This window comes from Nomascus leucogenys, chromosome 5 (genome assembly GCF_006542625.1).
Source record: "Nomascus leucogenys isolate Asia chromosome 5, Asia_NLE_v1, whole genome shotgun sequence".
Classification (NCBI taxonomy): domain Eukaryota; kingdom Metazoa; phylum Chordata; class Mammalia; order Primates; family Hylobatidae; genus Nomascus; species Nomascus leucogenys.
The window spans coordinates 78,699,966-78,722,823 of NC_044385.1; the positions used below are offsets into that span (position 1 = coordinate 78,699,966).

The 22,858-nt window shown below is 39.7% G+C and overlaps 1 protein-coding gene across 2 annotated transcripts in view; it reads right to left on the reverse strand.

Annotated features, from left to right (window-relative positions):
• Positions 1-11,935: 11,935 nt before the first annotated feature.
• Positions 11,936-22,858, reverse strand: part of CNMD (chondromodulin) — a 37,387-nt gene continuing 26,464 nt past the window's right edge. Inside the window, exons 5-7 of one of the 2 annotated variants that reach the window (XM_030813463.1) lie at positions 21,881-22,034; positions 17,373-17,539; positions 11,936-12,475 (exon numbers count right to left, since the gene is read on the reverse strand). In XM_030813463.1, coding sequence (XP_030669323.1) covers positions 12,263-12,475; positions 17,373-17,539; positions 21,881-22,034 — 534 coding nt within the window. In that variant the 3' untranslated portion in view covers positions 11,936-12,262. Of the gene's footprint in view, positions 12,479-17,372; positions 17,540-21,880; positions 22,035-22,858 lie in introns of both variants that reach the window. The other variant, XM_030813462.1, reaches the window with a different exon arrangement.

Below are 22,858 nucleotides of genomic sequence, written 5' to 3' on the forward strand. Positions count from 1 at the left end.
GAGCAAAACTGCATATTAATTTACCATCTAATCAGCCTAATGCACTTAAATTCCTTGGAATCTTTCCTGTTCAGATAGGTGTGCATCTCTCTGAACTTGTAGCTCTACTGACATTTCCAAAAAAAGGTAGAAGGTTTCTAGGTGGTGTGTGTTTTTGTTAGTTACTAGAGCCACTTACCCTTTGTAACTAGCTCTAAAGAAGTACATCTTTTGCTCATACCTGCTACTGTAACCATATGACAGTATGTATTTAAGTTATTTCTGTCTAGGGGAATTAGATGATAAAAGCTAAAAGGACAAAATACTGGTTTCTGTGCAGGGAAGGGTCATATGTAGTTTTAAATAAAAGGGTTCATCTCTTTTAATGTGGTTTCCCTTTCTCCATCTGTGCATTTTTTAAATCATAAGATCATTTTACACACACCAAGAGATTTTATTTTGGGAACTTGTGGGGAAAATATTGATTTACCTACAAATGTTACTATTTGGAGCCATCCTTGTGATTGGTTTCTGAGATTAATTTAACTCGTAGCCTCACTTCCTACCTTAGTAAAGTTGCTCCTCCAAATCAGCTAAAATCATATACAATGCTAACTCATTACTGCAAATAGTGGTAGTTACTGTATACTAGCATTTCTTATGGACTGGGTGGCACTATCTCATTTTTAATCGCCCTTCGATAGCATCCCATTATTGCAAATCAGAAAGATGATGGGGCCAAAGTAAAGTTCTTTTCCCAAGTCACTCTACTAGTAAGTAATTGCAATAGCTGGGATTTGAACCCAGGCCTGTCAGACTCCATTACCCATACTTCTGACAACTGCAGTCCTCTCGTCAGGTTAATAAGCTAGATGTGGAATGAATGATTTTTATTACCAAATCAGCTGACTGGAAATGAAGCAGAGAATATTCAAGTTAAAGAACTAATTCTTTTTTTTTTTTTTTTTTTTTGGAGACAGAGTCTCACTCTGTCGCTCAGGCTGGAATGAAGTGGTACAATCTCAGCTCACTGCAACCTCCACCTCCCGGGTTCAAGCAATTCTTCTGCCTCTTGAGTAGCTGGGATTACAGGCATGCGCCGCCATGCCTAGCTAATTTTTGTATTTTTGGTAGAGACGAGGTTTCACCATGTTGGTCAGGGTGGTTTTGAACTCCTGACCTCATGATCCGCACACCTTGGCCTCCCAAAATGCTGGGATTATAGGCGTGAGCCACTGTGCCCAGCCAAGAACTAATTGTTATATATGAGCTGGGAAGATACATTCCTAGAGATCCTCACTTTCTTAAGTAGGAAAGCTTATTAGGAATCCAAATCTCTTGCCTCATAATGAAAGTAATACAAAGAAGTAGTCTGATTTTTGAGAGGGTGCTGTTTTTCTCAAATCTAGATCATTACAGAGAAACAGTGTACTTTTAACAACTGTTGCATGTGTAAGAAGACTGGTACATGATGCCAATGAAATTTTTTTCCCTTTAACTTGGGAGCTCTCATACCAGTTCCGTTGTACAAATGCTGAGATTGTTTCAAGGTTTTATTCCTACAGACATGTTAGGATTTGTGTGTCACTGATTTCTCCAATAAAATTTGAATGATTCAGGTTATTTCCTTTTTCCTATGTTAGCATTTTGTGTGTGTATGTATATATATATATATATATATATATATATATATAAAAACATTTGAATGTTGGTTTGTCTGGAGTCTTAAATATTTGGTATGCCTTCACATTCGGATTTTTAGTTTTATTTTTACATTGAGACTTCTACCTGTATCATTGACTTTATTTTTTCCTATGATTAAAGGATTCAGTTATACAAAAAGATGTTTCAGAAACACTGCTATTTACCTAAAGGTAATTTTCAGCTTCTTTAGAAGGAGTTAGGAAAATGGTCCTTAAAACCTATATGGGGTTTTTTAAAAAACTGTACTCTATAATGCAGCCACCAAAGCTCTAAATAATAAACAATTGTGCATACCATTAATATATATTTAAAGCTTTTGTTAAGTTCGTGAAAAGACAGTATTGCATAGTGGTTAAATGCATGGACTCTGAAGCCATCCTGTTTGGGATCATCCTGGCTACGTTGCTTACTAGCTGTGTGACAATGGATAGGTGCTTAATGTCTCTGTGCCTCAGTTTTTGCGTCTATGTAAAGAAAATAATAGGATCCACCTCATGCCTCATGGTCTTAGTTGAATGAATTCATGTAACTCCACAGTTATCTTAATCCAGAAGGCTCAAAATACTAAGGTTTTGTGTGTGTGTGTATCTGTATGACAAGTGATATAAAACGTGACCTGAATTTATAATATGAATAGTCACATTTTGCAGCAGAAATAAATGTTTAATTATAGAATGCTAGCGCTGATCCTGCTGAAATTGTAACAGAATACAGCAGTTGCCCCTTAACTGTGGCAGATACATTCCAAGACCCCCAGTACTGAATGCTGTATATACTACATTTTTTTATACATGTATACTTATGATAAAGTTTATAAATTAGGCACAGTAAGATAATAATAGAATATACAATATACTGCAATAAAACTTATGTGAACAGTTATTTTTGGACAACAGTTGACTGTGGGTCACTGAAATTGTGGAAAGCAAAACCATGGATAAAGGGGAACTATTAATAGTCTATCTATATTGCATTATCTTCTAAAAACCAAAATTCTGACTTCAAAAACTCATCTGGTCTGAGGGTTTTGGAATTGTGTATCTGTGTGTGAAGTGCAGAGAGCAGTGCTTCATGTGACAGATAACATCAGATGATCCTAGGCTGGAAGGTGGAAATCCTAGAGAAGCTTTTTTTGTGTTGTAAGTTCAGTCTTTCAAGATTTGGAATTCTGTCTGAGGAAAGTATATCAGCTAGTTAACAATTGTTACTGTAATTTATAAAATTTGTACTTTGGAGAGCATAAAAATTGATGAAAAGTTTTTAATAATTTTACTTAAACAGAGCTTAATTATGTAAGTATTGTGAGCAGCACTTTATAAAGAATTGTAAAATAAAATGGTGGCAGAAAATATAAACTAGATGTAGAATGTTAAGGGACTTCCTTCGGAAGTTCTCTGGTTTTCATTTCAATTTCAAAGCTCAAAACAAGGTAAAACTATTAGGATTTGTAAAAAATACAAGGTACAAAATCACACCGTTTATAAACCACTGATTGTCGTTATTCGCATCAGTGAAAAGAAGCTGATACTTACTTGTTTGTGTTTTTGTTTTTGTTTTTGTTTTTTTGAGATGGAGTCTTGCTCTGTCGCCCAGGCTGGAGTGCAGTGGCGCGATCTCGTCTCACTGCAAGCTCTGCCTCCTGGTTCACGCCATTCTCATGCCTCAGCCTCCCAAGTAGCTGGGACTACAGGCACCCGCCACCATGCCTGGCTAATTTTTTGTATTTTTAGTAGAGATAGAGTTTCACCGTGTTAGCCAGGATGGTCTCGATCTCCTGACCTCGTGATCCGCCCGCCTCAACCTCCCAAAGTGCTGGGATTACAGGTGTGAGCCACCGCGCCCAGCCTGCTGATAGATGTTTTTATAAGAGTTAATTCATCAATCTTATTATTCTTGCCCCAAATGAATCAGTGTGGAGCATATACAAGTGTATAGAGATTAATATGGGCTCATTCTCAGCTGGGAGTTCTCACAACTACCACTTTTTATGGATTATCTGTTTTCTAACCTTTTTCTGTGGCTTGAATTGACTAAAAGTGAACACATTCATAAGTAATGAGCTTAGGCTGAGGATATATATCCAGTGGGGGATGAAACATGCTTAAGAAATTGAGTGCATTTCCTTTATTATTATTATTATTTTGCTATTTCAAAACAGTTGACTTTAAAAAATTATACTTCACCACAGACACAGCTGTTGTTTTGTAATGGAAGGAGTAGTAACTTATGAATCTAGACTTACAATCCCAGTTCTGACACTTTCATAATTGTGTGTTTTGAGGGCAAGTGACTTATCTGAACTTTTTTCTTATTTATAACACTGGATGATAACCCTCAGGATTGTGAGGATTTAATAACTAAGTCCTGACTCAAATTATGTTATCAATAAATGCTACTTAAATGTAAAGTCCTTTCTGCAAAGGGCACTTAGTCTGTTGCATATTCTTTGTTTTTAGTGTTCAGATATCTGCTGTTTCTGAATATGTCATGTATTTTCATTCCTTTTTCTGCCCCTCCTGGGCATCTCCAGTTTCCTACTGATGTGTCAAAACTGAGTTTGTATGCTACCTCCAGGAAAGCAGTCTAATCTTTTGCTACTCTGTTACTGACTTTTGTGGCATTGGATTGGGTTATTTGCTTATGGTTGAGACATCACTGGATCCTTTGATGGAGTCATACCAAAACCACAATGTGTCATGAGCATGCTTGAGAGTGCTGATCTATTCCGTGTTTGTCAGATCAATACATTACAATTGATTCATTTCTTCCCCCGTGTGACTGAGTTTCTTGAGGGCGGGGTCTGGCTTCCATCTTTGTATGTGTAGCACCTGGTACATACAGAACAGGCTCCCAGAATTGGATGGATTTGCTCATGGTCTTATCACTGCACAGAATGCCCTTATTTTCTTCCATTCATTCTATGAGACCTCAATTAAAATGTCAGTACTCTTGTGGAACTCCCCGCTCCATGCCCTCTACTGAAATGCGTTGCCATTCTAGTTGTGATGTGGGAGTGCCTTGTTTATGCCTCTATTTATGACACCTCTCATGGTGTCACATGTTTTAGGGTTAGTTGCGGTTGTATCTGTTTTACTTTGTGTGTCTTGGTCAGTTAGTGTTATTTACTTAAGCTTTGGATCTTTGATACATAGCGTAGTGCCTTTCACATAGTATGTACTCAAATACTGGAAGTTATTCATCCCAAACCATAGTGTTTAAAATTGGGGTTTTTTAAAAATGTCAAGCCCTTAAAGTTGATCATTTATTTGTCAATGTAAATAGAATAGTAATTTGTTTTCAAAAAAGATGAGGTCTTGCTATGTTGCTCAGGCTGGAGTGCAGTGGCTGTTCACAGGCGTGATAATTGTGTGTTATAGCCTCAAAGTCCAGGGCTCGAGTGATCTTCTCGCTTCAGTCTCCTGAGTAGCTGAGACTAGGCGTGCACCACTGTTTCTGACAGGGTTGTAATTTTTAAGTAGGTTTTTAACCCACAGCCACGAGAGCTAATTTTACCTACATTGTTAGAGGTAATAACAGTTACGTAACTAATCAAAACCAGTGTGATATCCAAGTACTTTTTTTTTTTTTTTTTTGCTATTTAATTTTAAGATACCATTTTTTGGAGGGGTGTCCTGATTTATTTATTTTTTTTATTTTTAATTTTTTTAGTAAGGTCTTGCTCTTTGCCCAGGCTGGAATGGCATGGTCACAGCTCACTGCAGCCTCCATCTCCTGGGCTCAAGCAATCCGCCTTCCTCAGCCTCCTAAGCAGCTGGGACTACAGGTGTGTGCCACCACTCCCAGCTAATTTTTAAATGTTGTGTAGAGATGGGGGTCTCCCTGCATTGCCCAGGTTGGTTTCTCAAACTCCTGGGCTCAAGCCGTCCTCCCACCTTGGCCTCCCAAAGTGTTGGGATTATAGGCGTAAGCCACCGTGCCCAGCTGTTTTTTGTTTTGTTTTGTTTTGTTTTGTTTTGTTTTGTGTTTTAATTGAACGGACTGAAGTTTACTTTCTAACTAGGTTAGCCCTCCGTTGATAAAAAATTATGAGCCCAAATGTCTTGGGGAGAGTACAGGGGAGGCCAGATCTTAAAAGCCAGGCGTGGAATTAGGTTTGAGCATATGTAGCAATCTGGAAACAAAGAGTGAGTCAATTTATAAGCATACCCATTTTCTTGGAGACAAAAGTTTGAATTGCTCACCAGTCCATTTTTTTTCTGGAATCCCTGAAGAAATTTTGAGATATTGAATACTAGAAAACCCTCTTTGATGAGGGTTGTATACCTTATTTTTAAACAGTATTAACACCCTTGAGGCCCTTCAAGTCTTTGCTGTCAAAAGCCATACACTTTTTCTTTGAGTGAGCTTTTACTTTAAGTTATGTAATAGAATAATATAAATATCTGAAAAAGAACTTGGTTCATGACATCCACTCATTCATTTATGCACTCAGCAAAATTCATTGATTGCCAAATACGCGTCAGACACTGAGCTAGGTGCTAGGTACTAGGTAAACAAAATTCCCTGCCTTCGTGGAGCTTAGATTTCCACATGGTGGAAAGAAGCCCTCAGCCTGAATACTCAACTTATGTCTGCCCTTTATTCCTTAACACATTAAACTATAGGTAATAGCATATGTTAGTCTAATCTTTGTTTAGCAAAGCTATTTCTTGTTCTGGAATATAAGTACAGTTACAGCAGAATAAGTACCAAGGCAAGATTGGAGAATGACCGGTTGTGAACAGGGACTTAGGAATATGTGTAGCATAGGATTTTATTTTAGAGTTGTTAAAATCAGATCAACAGAGCATGTTTTTATGGGCCATCTGCGAAGACTAGAGGTAGCTTTGGAACCTCTTATTCCCTGGAATGCAAACATGTATTTGCATTCCATCCACTGTCAGTATGAGGAGACAAAAATGAAGTCAAGATTTTGGAGCTGGAATGGATCTTAAATATTACGTAGTCCAAACCTTTGGTTTTACAGATGCACTTTTTCCAGAGTGCTGTCATCTCATGTACTTTTTTCTTCATAACAGGTTTTTAATGTAACTCAGATAGTTGGTGATAGACTCTCTCTCAAAACTTATTTATCCTAATCTTTTTTTTTTTTTTTCTTTAAGAGACAGGGTTTTGCTGTGCTGTCCAGGCACACAGTAGCTCAATCATAGCTCACTGTAACCTCCAACTCCCGGAGTCAAGTGATCCTCCTGCCTCAGCCTCCCAAGTAGCTGGGACTACACTACTAGTGCACTAAGCTAATTTTTAAATTTTTTTTGTAGAGACAGGGTCTTGCTGTGTTGCCCGGGCTGCTCTCTTAACTCCTGGCCTCAAGTAATCCTCTTGCCTTGGCTTCCCAAAGTGCTGGGATTACAAGCGTGAGCCACCATGCTTAGCTGATTTACCCTAATCCTCTGCTGACCTTCTGATATCAGACAACTAAAATGATAACATTGGGCAGCTATTTTGTATAATATATAGGGTAGTGGTTCTTAAGCTTTATTGGTGAGTAACCCTCACTTGGGAAGCTTATTTTTAAAAATGTAGACCTTCATTACTTTCCTCCTGAGATTTTGAATCAGTACCTTTGAGAGAGGGTCCAGTAAATCTTTGTTTTGAATGAACTGATGGTTTTGAAGCAGGTGACCTGGAGGACTGCATGTAAAACACAGTGATGTCAAGGAGTAAAGGAGAGAACAGAAGTGAGATCAGCACTAATCACCCCTAATGCCTTATTTCCAGTAAAGTTTAGAGAAGGGGAAAAGCTACTTGGCTTGCTCCTTTGAAGATTTTGTTTCCCTCTTAACATAGAAATTAAAAGGTAGAGTGATGCTTTTTTTCTTCTTAATCTTGGGGGTCATTATGATTAAGTTATTGAATCCATATCGTATGACAGCACATGATGAAAGAAAATCAGATGTTTGTTTCAATCAAAGTGAAACAAAATGAGAATAACTATTTGGGCAAAACACTATTTTATCACTGCTAAGATATTACTAGAACTGAGCAGAGAAATAGAGAGCCGTAGCATAGTACTAATTAATAATGGGGTACTATTTAGCAACTGGAATATTCTCAAATGATGCCTGTTTAATTACCCATAGGTGCTAAGTGGATGTTAAAAATTATGGTGCTGGTCGAATAGGCAGAGTAGAATTTGTGTTAGGGCACATCCCATGGAGATCTTTTTTACTGCTTAATTTTTTAGAGTTACCTCAGTAACTTAACAGGCAGGAATATAGTTTTAATGGAAAGGAAACCACTTGCCTTTAACAGCGTTAGTCCCGCTAAGAGAAAGTTTTTGCTTGTCTAGTTTATTACAGGTCTTTGACTTTGTCAGTATATGGCAAATTTAGTATAAAAGATGATTAATTATCTAGGCTGATGAAATATAGACAGCTGAAAAGAAAATCCTTAGCAATTCATACCTTAGAAGGAACCCTGAAGGACAGGATGCCATAGAAATCCTGTTTTTTTAAAAAAGTAATTTCAAGTAAGTTTGCAAATGCAATGCTAGTAAAAAGTATATAGAGGTATGTCTTTCAAACTATCTTGTTACTATTAGAATTTTTGTAGCCATGTGCAGAGGAGAGAAAAGGTGTTGGATTTTCTGCAGTTCTGATTCAGTTCTAAGTTTGGTGTGAAAACAATGTTTACAAAGGAGCAGGCACAAAGGTGAGAACAGGAATACGAAACACAACATCTGTAAATTACTGAATTCAGAGGGAATTTAGTGGGGCATATCTCTTAAATGGTTTTGAATAATTTGGTGTTTTAACCAATGACTTAATTTAACTTAGTGGGTATACTGTTACCAGTCCCATTACTGATTTTTATCCCTCTGTGATAACATAACATCCAAATAAAGACTGCTATGTATTTGACTTTAAAACTATAAAGATGTAAAAAAGGTTCACTAAGCCAAACACCTTAGAAAATAGCCTCAGTTATTTGCTATGTTTAGATTATACCTGCATAAAAGTATTTATTTATAAATGTACTTACCTTACACCGTAAGTACCTAAAATTTGTAAATTGAATACTTTTGAATGTAAGCAGTTGAAGTAAAACCTGTAGTGAGTTCTTCAGTCAGTCAACACTAAACCTGTTTTGTAAATTTGATGCTAGTATTATACTAGACTTTCTCAAAATGAAGCACACCTATATATGCATATAGTATAAGAGCATGCATATTTGTACAAAAGCCCTTCAAAAGGATTTCAGCTTTTATAAACACCAAAACACTCTCTGCCTGTAAAATGTTTTTGCTGAAATTTGTATCATTAACTCTCAAATTTACATCTTCATGTTTGAGATATACTTTTAGGACTGTCTATGCATGTAGACTTTGGTCAACTCTCTCCTCCTCCCTCAATAAATCAGTTAACTTAAAAAATATATTGTGACCATTTTTATAAAATACATGTTCATAAAACAGATCAACATATTTAGCTTATACAGAAATAAAATTAAGTAAATCCACTCACAAAGAATTTCTATTTTGTAAAAATGTAGCTTGTATTTCCGTATAATAAAATCTGATGTAAGAAACTGTCGAGTGGGTTAAGTGGTTATTCTTAGTATTCTATCTACTTTTTTAGTGTCACAGTTATTTGAGGTGCTGGTGGAAGGGGAGGTGTAAAAACACAAGTTTTTGCAGCCAGAAAACGAAAACATTTTCCATGTGCTGACTAAATGGCAGCTGTCACATTTTTCCTTCCATTCTGAGTCAAACTAGGACCTTGAAATCTAACTTGAGATGTTCCATCAGGATTGGTTTGTACCACTACTGAGAATTAAATGAGTATCTGTAATAAAGTACCAGTAATACACATAAGTTATACACGCATACTAACATTTCAGTCAAGATTCAGCACAGCAAACTGGGCTGTATTTGCAACTTTTAGACTGGCCTGGTTAAAAGTAATTTGGGAAATTAGTACCAAGTTGTGAAGAAATTTGTAATTCTTCCCTGTTGCCCTCTCTTCCTTTATTGAATGCTCATCTGTCCACTTCTCTTTCAAAGTAGACCCCTATTTTCGTCCTTGAATACAATTTAAATCTCCTTTGTCATTCCTATCCTTAATCCAACCTTGAATTTTTCCTCTGTTCTTAAATCATCCTGATTTTTTTTCTGTTAAATTGATGTCCTTGGGTATTTAGTGACATTTCATAACAACATAATCCCTTGGCCTGTTAGAAGTAAATTACCCACCTCCTATATTTTCATCTAATTATGAAGCTTTGAAAGGGGGCATCTTTTCAAAAGGCAGCCTTCCCTTACTACCTGCTGTCCTTATTAAGATGCCTCTTTGGCCTGTATGGCACCTGCTCATTGTTCACATGGGAAGCTACCAAGCCAAGGGGGATTCATCTAAGGTGAAAACTTAACCAGCTCCCTCCTTGCCTGCAACTTTTCATTGGTTCCCTATTTCCTACACACACACACACACACACACACACACACACACACACACACACACACGAAATCCCCAAATTAACATGCCACTTAAAGCTTCTGCCTACATTTTCATCTTGAAATTCCTACCCCGACCTGAATGCTGTTTTCTTGCTTGTACCATGCAGCTTCACTTCACACCTCTGGTCTTACTCAAACTCCCTGTGCCTGGAATGCAAATCTTTTGTCACCTTCACTTGGCTAACTCCTGCTCATCCTTGAAAATGTAGAGAGAGAGCATTTTCCAAGAAGCCCATTGCTTCCATCTTTATCAAGGCTTTGTCTGGTGTGCTGAACCCTGATTATCTGTATCTCTCGTAAGACCATATGCTCTTCTGGGCTGGGATCACTAAATCATTCTTTATTTTTAGAACCCAGTACAGCTTGCTGAACCATGGGGGTGGGAGATGATATGCAGAACCATTGACGCATGTTTCTTTCGTTAATAGAGTAACAATAGTTTTAAAGACTAAACATGTAGAATTCATAACTGCAGGAAGTAGCTGCTTCCTGAGAACGGTGTGACCATTACATGTCATTACTGTGCCTTTCCTTCATCTCTTTTCTCCAGAGACCTAGGCTTGCTGTATATTTCATTAAATGGAGGGATCTGAGTGTTCACCTGAAAACCAGGTTTTTAAAATTCTGTATCATTTTATAGACTTTAATTGGAAAACACCAGTATTAGGGATTTACTGCGGAATACACAATAATAAGGTGTATTCTGAATATGAGAGTGTAGTGAGATCATGGCATCAAGACCTTTCTGTCCTCTCAGAATCCTGTGTTTTGGAAAACTTACTTCTATTTTCCTTAGGAAAGTTGTTTATCTCTTAAACTGTGGGATGCAAAACTGAAATGTCAAAAATATAAAATACCTGCTCATCATCTTGATCTAATATTTCAATTTCTAAAGACAGTCCTTGTTCCTGAGAGACTTTCTTTATGTCGTTATACATAAATAAGCTATTCCTCCTCAGCTGTATCTGCCAAGCAACACTGTCAGCCCTGTAACTAGGAGAGTAACTTACTGGTAATTGGACTACAGCCACAGCCTGATTTGTGCTACAAAGGTAAAAATCATTATGCTTCTTCATGCCCAGTGACCACTTACTGAAAACAGATTGAGAAAGGTGTGAAGACCTGCTTTTCAGAATGTCAGTAAAGTCGTTCCTCCCCACAAGTCTGATTTATCTTTGACTGCGTTTTTCTGTATCCTAGTGCTGTTTGCCTGGAGGTGACTCTTAACACAGGTCACATGCCAGTGCACTCAAATAATTCCCCATGAGCTTCCAGTTTGAAGCTAAAAATGTTCACTTTTAGGTAGATTCCATTATATATCCTTTCCTTTTTTTTTTTTTTTTTTGAGACGGAGTCTTGCTCTGTTGCCCAGGCTGGAGTGCAGTGGTGCAATCTCGGCTCACTGCAAGCTCCGCCTCCCGGGTTCACGCCATTCTCCCGCCTCAGCCTCTCCGAGTAGCTGGGACTACAGGCGCCCGCCACCACGCCCGGCTAATTTTTTGTATTTTTAGTAGAGACGGGGTTTCACCGTGGTCTCAATCTCCTGACCTCGTGATCCGCCCGCCTTGGCCTCCCAAAGTGCTGGGATTACAAGCGTGAGCCACCGCGCCCGGCCTATCCTTTCCTTTTTATGTGTGTTTTTATCTGGGAATTCTGGGGGCACATTTGCAAGAGGAAGAGCAAAAACGATTAAGAACAGTTGAGGAATTCTGTACAAATAACAATGACTTATTTTCATCATGACTTAAAAGGAGCTCAAGTGTACAATTGAGATTTTTGGCAAATTGTAAATTTTCATGTTTATTTCAAAATAGCTTTGGAAGATACAAGCTAGGGAAGACTTATGGCAAGGCAATGCAAATAAAAAATAACATAGTAAAGGGGTTATGGCATTTTAGACTTGAACTACCCTTTTAGTACATTTGCATACTAAAGTTCTGGGAAACGATTGAAAAAAATTCTGTTAAGAATGTCAAGAATAACCGCTCAGGTTGAGTGTAAAAGTATTTTGTGGTCCCATCAGCATCAACCTGCCTTATGCTGCTTTGGTTGTCTCTTCAGCTAGTTCTTATTTTACAGCACATGATACATGAAGTGATTTCACACCATGCCCAAGATACGGGCCACCCACCAGCTACATGGCATGATAACTCTGCAGGCCAAACGGCAGCCTTGATAATTATAAGGCCATGGGTAATAACCCCCCAGGGGTTCACAGATCTTCTGGCAGTGGGTGTAGCTCCGTCTACATTCTATACAACAGATTCCTTCGTGATCCAGTCTAGGGTCGAATGTCATGCTTTCCCCTTCCTGCTGCTGTGAAATAAAAGATAATTATTTGTGACAACTGCATAATGAGAAGGTCATAGCATGCATGTTATTTTTAAATAAGATTCTGAATTTTTCACTGCTACAAGAAAGTGTAATCTGCTGTAAAGGGTTTGATCTTGTTTACCTGCTGTCATTCATAATTCCTTTTGACACCAAGGAATCTACACCTACCTCACCTGTCTCTGACTAGAAAGTTGTTTTATCTTTTAAAACGATATCCTGAAGTTCCTCCCTGCCTTTAATGAACTATGGTTACCACTCAGTAACTCAGCTTGTTTTAAGTAGGAAAGTAAGAAGGAAGCATTATGATAAAAAGCATTTCTGCCACTGCTAATTCTAAGTCAGTGGAATGCTTGTGGCTTCTTGCAGTAATAGCTTCCAGGGCTCTAGAAGCACATTTTGAAACTCATCAATCTAGGCTAACGACAGATTTCAATTCCAGTTGCACTGGCTCTGAGAACACTGTCAAGTCATTTAGTTTTCTCCTGCTTTCATTTCAGTAACAGAATGGGGGTGTTACCTCTATAGGGACAAAGGGGTCTCAGGAAAAGACTCCACAAAAACATGTAAAATTCAAGGCCTTAAACTTTACCTTCTAGTTTCTTATGTAAGTATAGTTATATAAACACAAGATTACATTGGTGAAGTAAAAATCTCCATTTTCACTGCTGGTGAGATTACAGAACTGGAAGGAACTCCCATCCCTCCAGCCCTGCCCGGTTTACATATTTGGTTTTCCTTTTTGGGGACTTCTAAGGGTAGAGATTCTGCATTATTTTTAATATGGTATTGAAGTACATTCCCAAGAAGCCCTTACCTTTAAATTCTTGATTCAATTTAAGCTTCTTTCCTAAAGTTAGCTGATTCTGGTGTTTAAACAAGAAGTCTTTAATCTTAATTTGGGATGTCGGGGGTGGGGGGGGGAAGTTATTAAAAATTTCAGCCAGGCACAGTGGCTCATGCCTGCAATCCCAGCACTTTGGGAGGCCGAGGCGGGTGGATCACCTGAGGTCAGGAGTTTGAGACCAGCCTGGCCAACATGGTGAAACCAACCCCATCTCTACTAAAAATGCAAAAAATTAGCCAGGTGTGGTGGTGGACACCTGTAATTCCAGCTACTCGGGAGGCTGAGGCAGGAGAATCTCCTGAACCAGGAGGTAAGATTGTGCCATTGCACTCCCGCCTGGGTAACAGGAGTGAAACTCTGTCTTGAAAAAAAAAAAAAAAACATACTGGAGAGTAGAGAAAATTACAGATTGAACACTAATAGACTCATCTAGATTGGACGATTGCTAACCTATTGTCAAATTTGCTTTTCCCCTTCCTGCAACAGCAAAATAGGGAAATAATTTATATGTCCATCAATGCAAAACCAGTATTTTAAAGTAAATTCTGAAGTGAATTCAAAGAGAATTGGAGGAATTGTGACATTTCATCCATAAATACATTAGAATGTGCCCCCTAAAATGAGGATATTTTCCTAAATTTACAACCAGATTGCCATTATCACAAAATTAACAACATGATCTGATACAACCTATATTCAAGTTATGTCATCAAAATATTATCTTACTCTTAAAGCATTCATTTTTTTTTTTTTTTTTTTTTTTTTTTTTTTTTTTTTTTTTTTTTTTTTTTTTGAGACGGAGTCTTGCTCTGTCGCCCAGGTTGGAGTGCAGTGACGCAATCTCGGGTCACTGCAAGCTCCGCCTCCTGGGTTCACGCCGTTCTCCTGCCTCAGCCTCTCCGAGTAGCTAGGACTACAGGCGCCTGCCACCACACCCGGCTAATTTTTTTTGTTGTATTTTTAGTAGAGACGGGGTTTCACCGTGGTCTCGATCTCCTGACCTCGTGATCCGCCCGCCTCGGCCTCCCAAAGTGCTGGGATTACAAGCGTGAGCCACCGCGCCCGGCCAAGCATTCATTTTTTAATTCATCAGACTCACTCCATTCTTTACCTTATTTCTTGAATAGGTTAATCTGGGACAGCAAAAAGACAACCACCTCATTTATTAATTATGGGGCAGGGAGAGTTAAAAGGCCTGTCAGTTGAGGCACTTCCTTATCTGAGGGCCTGACAAAGTTTTAGGATTGAAAGGTTGGGAGGAAATCTCATGTTGTTACCCTAAGATACATTTTTTTAAAGGAATAACTGAATGAGATCATGGAGATAAATGCTTTAACCATTTCTGCTTAAAGTCCAACATATAATAAAGGAAAAAATTGATATAATTGGAGTTTTTCAAGGGATACAGGTCACTCAAGACTGGATCCAAGGCAAAGTCATATCCTGCCCGTCTATAAAGGGGCTGATGCCCTCACCCCTTGAGCCAGATTCAGCCAGCCCAGCTCTCTAGGGAATAAACAATATTAAATTTTATTTGTCTATTCAGATTCTTTTTATTCTTCTTCAAGCTAAGGTAGTAAAGTATTGTGGCGTCCTGAATTTTCTGATAAGCCTTTGGTTATTTAGAAAATACTTTTTGCTCCAAGCTTTTCTAAAATATTTTTAAAATGATAAACTAGGAAATATATTTGCAACACCTGAAATAATGTCGGACTGAATAGGCTACATAGAAAAACGTGCAAATGACTTAGTATATGAAAAGATGCTCACCCTTACACATAATTAAAGACAAGCAAGATAAACAACCAGAAGATACAATTTACACCCAAGAGATTGGTGAAAGTTTTTCTTAAGTTTGATAAGAAGTGGGTCCTTTCATTACTGTTTGCGAGATATAGCTGATGTAATTCCTTGAAAGGCAATTTGGTATCCTCCATTAAAATGTGAATCTACTTCGATGCAGCAGACTCATGCTTCAGTATTTATGCTAAAGATAGACTTCCATGTGTGTACAAAGGCACAATACTAATAGCTAATATTGAGAAAGTTACTCTTCACCTATGTGTCCCAAGCCCTGTGCTAAAAGAGTTCCACCTGCATTACCTTCATTTACTCCTCATAATACTGTAGGTCATGTACGAGATTGTATCCTGTAACAGTATTTGCAAACAGCAAAAGACGGAAATAATTTATAGCCATGAAAGCATAACTAAATTTCTGTACATTTATGTATACAATGAGTTACTATTAAATGAATAGTAATTAAATGAATGAGGTACTATGTAGGAAAACAATCTCCAAAATATTGTAACTGGAAAGAAAGCAAGGTATAAAAGTTTTGTGTTAAAAGTGTGTGTGTGTATGTGTGTGTCTGTGTGTGTGTACTTATGCAAAGAAACTGGACAAATAGTCATTGTTAATAGGTTGCTTTGGGGAGGGTGTCTGGGGTGGAAGGGAAACACTTCATAGTATATCCTTTTGTACTGTTTTTAAAAATTTCTGCATGTATTTTTAATTTAATTTAGTTTTTAGTTGAAGTCTCGCTCTGTCACCCACGCTGGAGTGCAATGGCGCAATCTTGGCTCACTGCAACCTCAGTCTCCTGGGTTCAAGCGATTCTACTACCTCAGCCTCCTGAGTAGCTGGGACTACAGGTGCACGTCACTGTGCCGGCTAATTTTTTGTATTTTTAATAGAGACGGGGTTTCACCATGTTGGCCAGGCTGGTCTTGAACTCCCGACTTCAGGTGATCCGCCCACCTTAGCCTCCCAAAGTGCTGGGATTACAAGTGTGAGCCACCGCGCCCGGCCTGTATTTTTTATTTTAAAAACTAGCTACAAATAAATACCTATTCTACTTTTTCACTCCCTGAAAAGTATAATGGTAAATATTTTGTGGAAGATTTGTTTTTAGCACTTCGTGTCATCCTCACAAACATCACTTTTCAGTGTTTCAGCCTAAAGCGTTTTACATCTAAGTGTGGGTCTATCCTCTAACTGGACTGAGAGCTCCTGAGGGCAGAAGGTTCTCCTGACTGTGCACAGAGCCTGGGAAAGAGCAGGTGCCTAAATGACTGTTGAATAAAGTGGATATAAAGGGGGAAAGAGAATACTTCCATTCCATATGTTACCTCCAGGGAGCACTCTAGGAAACATTTTCAAATAATCACATTCCTCCTATGAATTTGTTTTCATGAATTTGCCTGTGACTCAAAAAAAGGAGGGCACAGAAAACAACCGAATAAGGGTTACCAGCCAATCAGGATTTTACACTACAGAGGTAATGCTTAAGTGTTCTTCCCTTAATTATAAACCTTGCAAAAGGCTGGTCGCGGTGGCTCACACCTGTAATCCTAACAACATCTTGGGAGGCCAAGGCAGGTGGATCACCTGAGGTCAGGAGTTCAAGAACAGCCTGCCCAAAGTGGTGAAACCCTGTCTCTACTAAAAAAAAATACAAAAAATTAGCTGGGCATGGTGGTGGGCACCTGTAATCCCAGCTACTTGGGAGGCTGAGGCAGGAGAATTGCTTGAACCTGGGAGGCAATTCCCAGGCAGTGAAACAACAACAAAAAAACAACTTTGCAACAAATGAAAATGTATTTTTAAAATAATTGAATAAAAGTCTAAGTTGAATACTTACATGTGTGTTTGAAACCTCAAGTACAAAGACCATTTCGGCACTATTTTTTTTTGAGACAGAGTCTCGCCTGTCACCCAGGCTGAAGTGCAGTGTGGCCCAATCTCGGCTCACTGCAACCTCCACCTCCTGTGTTCAAGCAATTCTCCTGCCTCAGCTTCCCAAGTAGCTGGGATTACAGGTGTGTGCCACCATGCCTGGCTAATTCTTTGTATCTTTAGTAGAGACAGGGTTTCACCATGTTGGCCAGGCTGGCCTCGAACTCCTGACCTCGTGATCTGCCCACCCCTGCCTCCCAAAGTGCTAGGATTACAGGCGTAAGCCACCACACCCGGCCTTGGCACTATGTTTAATGCATTTGTCTAATCATGTCAAAAAGCACCGAAACGCACATGATAAGGATTATCGGGATTGAAGGCTTGTGAGTCCTCTTGAACGCTGGGTCTGGTTTCATTATTCAGTCTTCCAGCGCCTGGGTTGCTCCGTGGTCCACTGCGTGGTCTTTTTGTGGTAGTTGGAACAATTTTTCTTACCACTTCTCTTCTTTCCCTCTGGATTTCTGCAAAAATTTTTGTAAATTAATCCCTTTATTTGAATAAAGAAATTAGATCTGTGTTTATCAGGGTGAAAAACGTAAGAAAAGGATATCAAAATTTGTGCATAACCAGGTGGTTTAAAATTTTTGTACTGATGTTTGTAATAATAAAGCATGTTTTAGAGTCTTGGGCTAATAGTTAAACATACAGATAATCTGAATTTGGTTTTGCAATACTAATTGAGAACGACATTGTAAGATGGCCTGGCAAACCTCAACACCACCTCCTCCCTTTCTTTTGGTCTGCCTTCATTACTGGGGCTGAGAAAATAAAACACCACTCATTTCCCCAGCTTCCTTTGCAGTTAGAAGTGGCCAGGTGAGACATATCTGACCAGGGAGACATCAGCAGAATATGCTAGTGCAGTTTCTGGGAAAGCTTTTGCTTTCTTGGTAAAAGGGGACAGATAGGCTTCCCTGTCTTGTTTTTCCTTTCTTGAACACAGATGTGATAGCTGGAGTTATGAGAGTCAACTTGTGACTATGAAGTGATAGGCACCATAAGCCAGCATGCTACAGGTAGTAAAATGGTAACTGGAAAGAGACTTGATGGTATCATTGAGTAGCTGATAATGTCAAAAACCTCCTCTCTCTAGACTTCTGGCTATATGAAAAAAATAAACCTGTGTTTGTTGAAACCACTGTTGATCAAATATTCTGTTAATTGTAGCCCTAAGTATTTCTAATGGATTGACTATATCAGTATAAAGCTTTACAGTTTGCAAGGGAAATATCTTGGTTTATTCTTTTTAAAAATCCTATGGGATAGAAAAAGCAAATGCTTTTATACATGAGGGCATCAAGCCTCAGAAAAGCCAAGTGACTTGGCCAAGATCACAGAATGGGTGGCATAGTTAGGTGCCCAGTGCGAACTCCCTGGCTCTAGTTTACCACATAGCCTCATGGGTCCTGCAGCAGGGCTGATGGCTGCCAATTAACAAAAATACAGGCCAGGAGCGGTAGCTCATGCCTGTAATCCCAGCACTTTGGGAGGCCGACGCGGGCAGATCACCTGAGGTCAGGAGTTCGAGACCAGCCTGGTCAACATGGTGAAACTCCATCTCTACTAAAAATACAATAATTAGCTGGGCGCGGTGGCAGGTACCTGTAATCCCAGCTACTTGGGAGGCTGAGACAGGAGAATCGCTTGAACCCGGGAGGCAGAGGCTGCAGTGAGCCGAGATTGCACCATTGTGCTCAAGCCCAGGTGACAAGAGGGAAACTCTATCTCAAAAAAAAGTAGAAAGTACCACACAGCTTGGATTTTGGTGTCTCTCTGAGCCCCAGTTTCGTTATGTGTAAAATGGGGATAATAATAATATCTTATTCATAGGGTAGTGACAGGGTTAATGAGAATCTGTCTAAAGGTTTAAGCAATGTGTTGCGTATAATAAGCACTGAACTATTAGGTGATGAGGATTATATCATGCTTTGTTATTTAGGAGAACTAAGATGTGCTTTAAAGCCGTTGGTAGCTTCCACAGATAGCATGGTTGGAGAGGCACCAGTGAGACCTGGATTTGATCACAATTCTGCTTCTTTTAACTCACTAAATGACCTTAGGCAAATTACTTATCTCTGTGAACCTTAGTTTCTTCATCTATAAAACGGGAACGAGTAGTTACCCCAACAGTTGTTGGCAAAGATTAAATGAGGACAAAGCGTAATGCTCTAGTACCATGCCTGACACACACAGCTCAGCAGGTGTCAGCTCTCCCCGTTCCCTTCTGACCTGTGTCCAGCTGTCATTCCCAGTGTCTCTGATAATACAGCTGCGTGACACTGATGACCTGCTGGCTTCAAGATCCAAGGGCATGGGCTGCTGGACCCTGGAGTGTGCTGCTTTTATTAGAATTAGGTGGTAGGAAGCCTGGCATCATCAGAGGGGGACTTAGTTTCTTGATTGTATTGCAAAATATAACTGTACTTATGAGAGATGGGGGGAATCCATTTTTCATATCTATGATATTCCATTTTATGGATATAATCAACATTTACCTTTTCTAATCTGGGGACATTGAGGTGTTTTCCACTTTTCCTGTGTACATAATATGTGTAATTCTTGTATGGATGTTGTGGTGATTGAATACTTAAATGTGGTCACGATATTGGGCTGGGAGAGACCAAGCCACATCTTGGATATGTAGGGAAGAAGCTCTTTCCCCAAGTGAGAAATTACTCATCATATCAGTTGTCTTAGCATTGCCAATAATGCTGTGTTCCGATCGCCAGTGCCCACCCCATGGCCCTGCACTGGCATTTTCCATAGCACCTTGTATCATATTATACAATTTTCTTATTTTAATTTAGTGTTTATTTACTGTCTCCCCTTGCTACAATGCAAAACTCCCTGAGGGCATGGGTTTTTGTCTGTTCTATTCACGGATGCACCTCACGGATGTACCTACAACAAGTATATGGCACATACTAGGCCCTCATGAATGTCTGTCAAATGAGTGAATGAACTCTCTGGGTAAGAGGCTTGTCCTCAATGTGATTAGGGAGAACTCTAACTGGTAGCACACTGCAGACTCTTGTCCTCAACTGGAAAAGGTGGGAGTTCCTGGGGGATGGAAAGTAAGAAGGCCCACCCAGGTGGCGGCAGGTGTGGAACAGAAAGCCAGAACTTGGCAAGCCATCATAGAACTGTGAGTTGTGACCACCCACAGGAGCAAGAGCAGGAATGGCAACAGCACAGCCCATTTGGCAGCCCCTCTCCTGCCCCCTTCAGCCAGCCAGCCCCTGCTGACTGAGTTTAGAATTCTTTCTTACTGAGCCTGCATGTGGTGTCGAGCTCTTTCTCAGTCCACTGTGCTGGGCAGCTACTGCCAGTGGCTTGTCACTGAATCCTATTTGCCTCACCCAGGCTGGAGAGGAGCCATCTTCTCCAGCTTTGGGACAGAATGAGACTTGTGAACCATAAGAATAAGTTAGTCGTGGCAGACTCAGAAACCTGTACTTCCTAAGCCTGGTGGGTTTTTTTTTTTTTTTTTTTTTTTTTTTTTTTTTGAGACGGAGTCTCGCTCTGTCACCCAGGCTGGAGTGCAGTGGTGCAATCTTGGCTCACTGCAAGCTCTGCCTCCCGGGTTCACACCATTCTCCTGCCTCAGCCTCTCCGAGTAGCTGGGACTACAGGCGCCCGCCACCACGCCCGGCTAATTTTTTTTGTATTTTTAGTAGAGACGGGGTTTCACCATGGTTTCGATCTTCTGACCTTGTGATCCGCCCGCCTCGGCCTCCCAAAGTGCTGGGATTACAAGCGTGAGCCACCGCGCCCGGCGCCTGGTGGGTATTTTTAAAAATTATAAAATATACATAACGAAATTTACCATGTTAACCATTTTTAAGTGTACAGTTCAGTGGCATGAAGTACATTCACATTGCTGTGCAATCATCACCACCGTCTAGAACATGTTTCATCTTGCAAAAAATGTAACTGTACCTATTAAACACTAACTGCCCAGTCTTCCCTGTGTGCCCACCAAGCCTAGTGGTTTTAAAGGCCTATATTTTCTTTATTTCCATGCTGCTGTCTGCTAGTCTTCCATAAAATCTTTCAGAAAACATTAGTCTATCTGAGCTGTGCTAGGAGAAAGGCCTTTTTTTCCCACACTTGAACCAGAGCTACAAAATAGGCCTTTGGGAGGCCAGTGTGGTGACTGCAGTAGAAATAGTGAGACAACTCAGGGGACAGAAGAAACTCAGGAGGGAGAGTGAGGGCCACCGGGCTCACCTGCCCTTCATCACCCAGAAATAGCTCAAAGACAGGCTCCAGCCTAGCTGTGAACCCCAGGGAGTCTGCACTTATTTTCACTGGACTTGGAAGCTAATATTCAAGCTCTGAACTTGAGAGGAATCTCAGCCAATACCCACAGCAGCTTTTGGCTGTCCCATAATTCTAGGTTTGAACACAATAAAGACTCGGTGGTATGACAGTTTCTTAGTCCCTTGATTCTATGCCTTAGAAATAAAAAAAAAATGTAAAATTGGAAGGTGAAAACAACTGAGATTAAGGGGCAGAGTGGAAAGAAGTGGGAGTGTCATAAACAAAAGCTGCAGGTAATGCCGTGGCGTTGTCTTCCCGATCTGCCTTCTGTTAACCCTACTGCTCCTTCCCTTCCCTACAACAATCACGGGCTGTCATTCCTGCTCTTTCATCTCTCATGCTAATTACTGAGACACTGCGACATGCATCCTGATTTATCCTCCTTGTTACATGCTCAGGCCTGTGGAGGGGCTTGGAGGAACCTCACATGCATGAACAGGGAAAGTTGTAAACAGCATTAAGATAATTTAAAATGTTACCTTTTGGATAGGTTGGTTTAAGCCAGAAAATAGGAAGGTCGCCGCAGAGTTCTAACACCTTAGAACTCAAGAAGCTGTTGTCCTTCACAGGCTGATCTACAGCCACCCAGATAAGAGAATTTTCTTCATATTTGACTGGCATGATCTTGCCTTCCTGAAAGTAAAAACGATTGCATTTGAGCAAAGAGGACAGTGAAACATGCTGCATATTAAGAGTCACGTGTTGCTAAAAGGTTATTTTGCCTTATAAAAAATTAATGAGAATTCCGAGCATGCGTGTGTACATGCGTGCCCTTTAAGGTTCTAATCTCTTCTCTTTGTAGCTCTTTTCACAATATTCAGCACGCCTCCTCCTGTTGCCCTGCCTCTGGATAGCTGTACCATGTGAATATAAGTGCCCTGAGTTGAAGTGAAAATTACTTGATACCAACTTTGAGATTTAGGTTAATCTATGTTTTTGATCAAAGATGTTTTTGAGGAAAAGCAATTGAACGAAACCTGGAATCCTACAAAGGATAGAGGAACCCTTCATTTGAAGTGAAAATCTTGTGGGGTTTTGTTCTGCAGCTTCTGAACAACAATGGAAAAAGCAAGTGATTGGTTCTTTAATGTCTTCAGTTCAAAGTATTATTTAACATAAACCATTTCTCCATTTCCCAGCTGTAACAACACATATTTCAGATGTTCCTCGCATCAAGCACACCACTGAGATTTCAAAGTTAAACCCTGGATTTTCTTCCACAGCGAGATGCTGAGAATGGTTTGATAACCCAGGAGACAAATTTATCCTGCCAGGTTGTTCCTTTCATGTATTTATTAGTTTGCAATAGCTTGGAGAAATTAAAATGTTTTCTCCTAATTTTTAGCTAAAAGCAGTACTTCATTTATGCTTTCTCCCTCAGGCTTATGGCTGCATTAAAACAACTTAAAGTTATTGGAGGAAGCTTACAGTCAGGTAATCCAGTTATTTACCTTAAA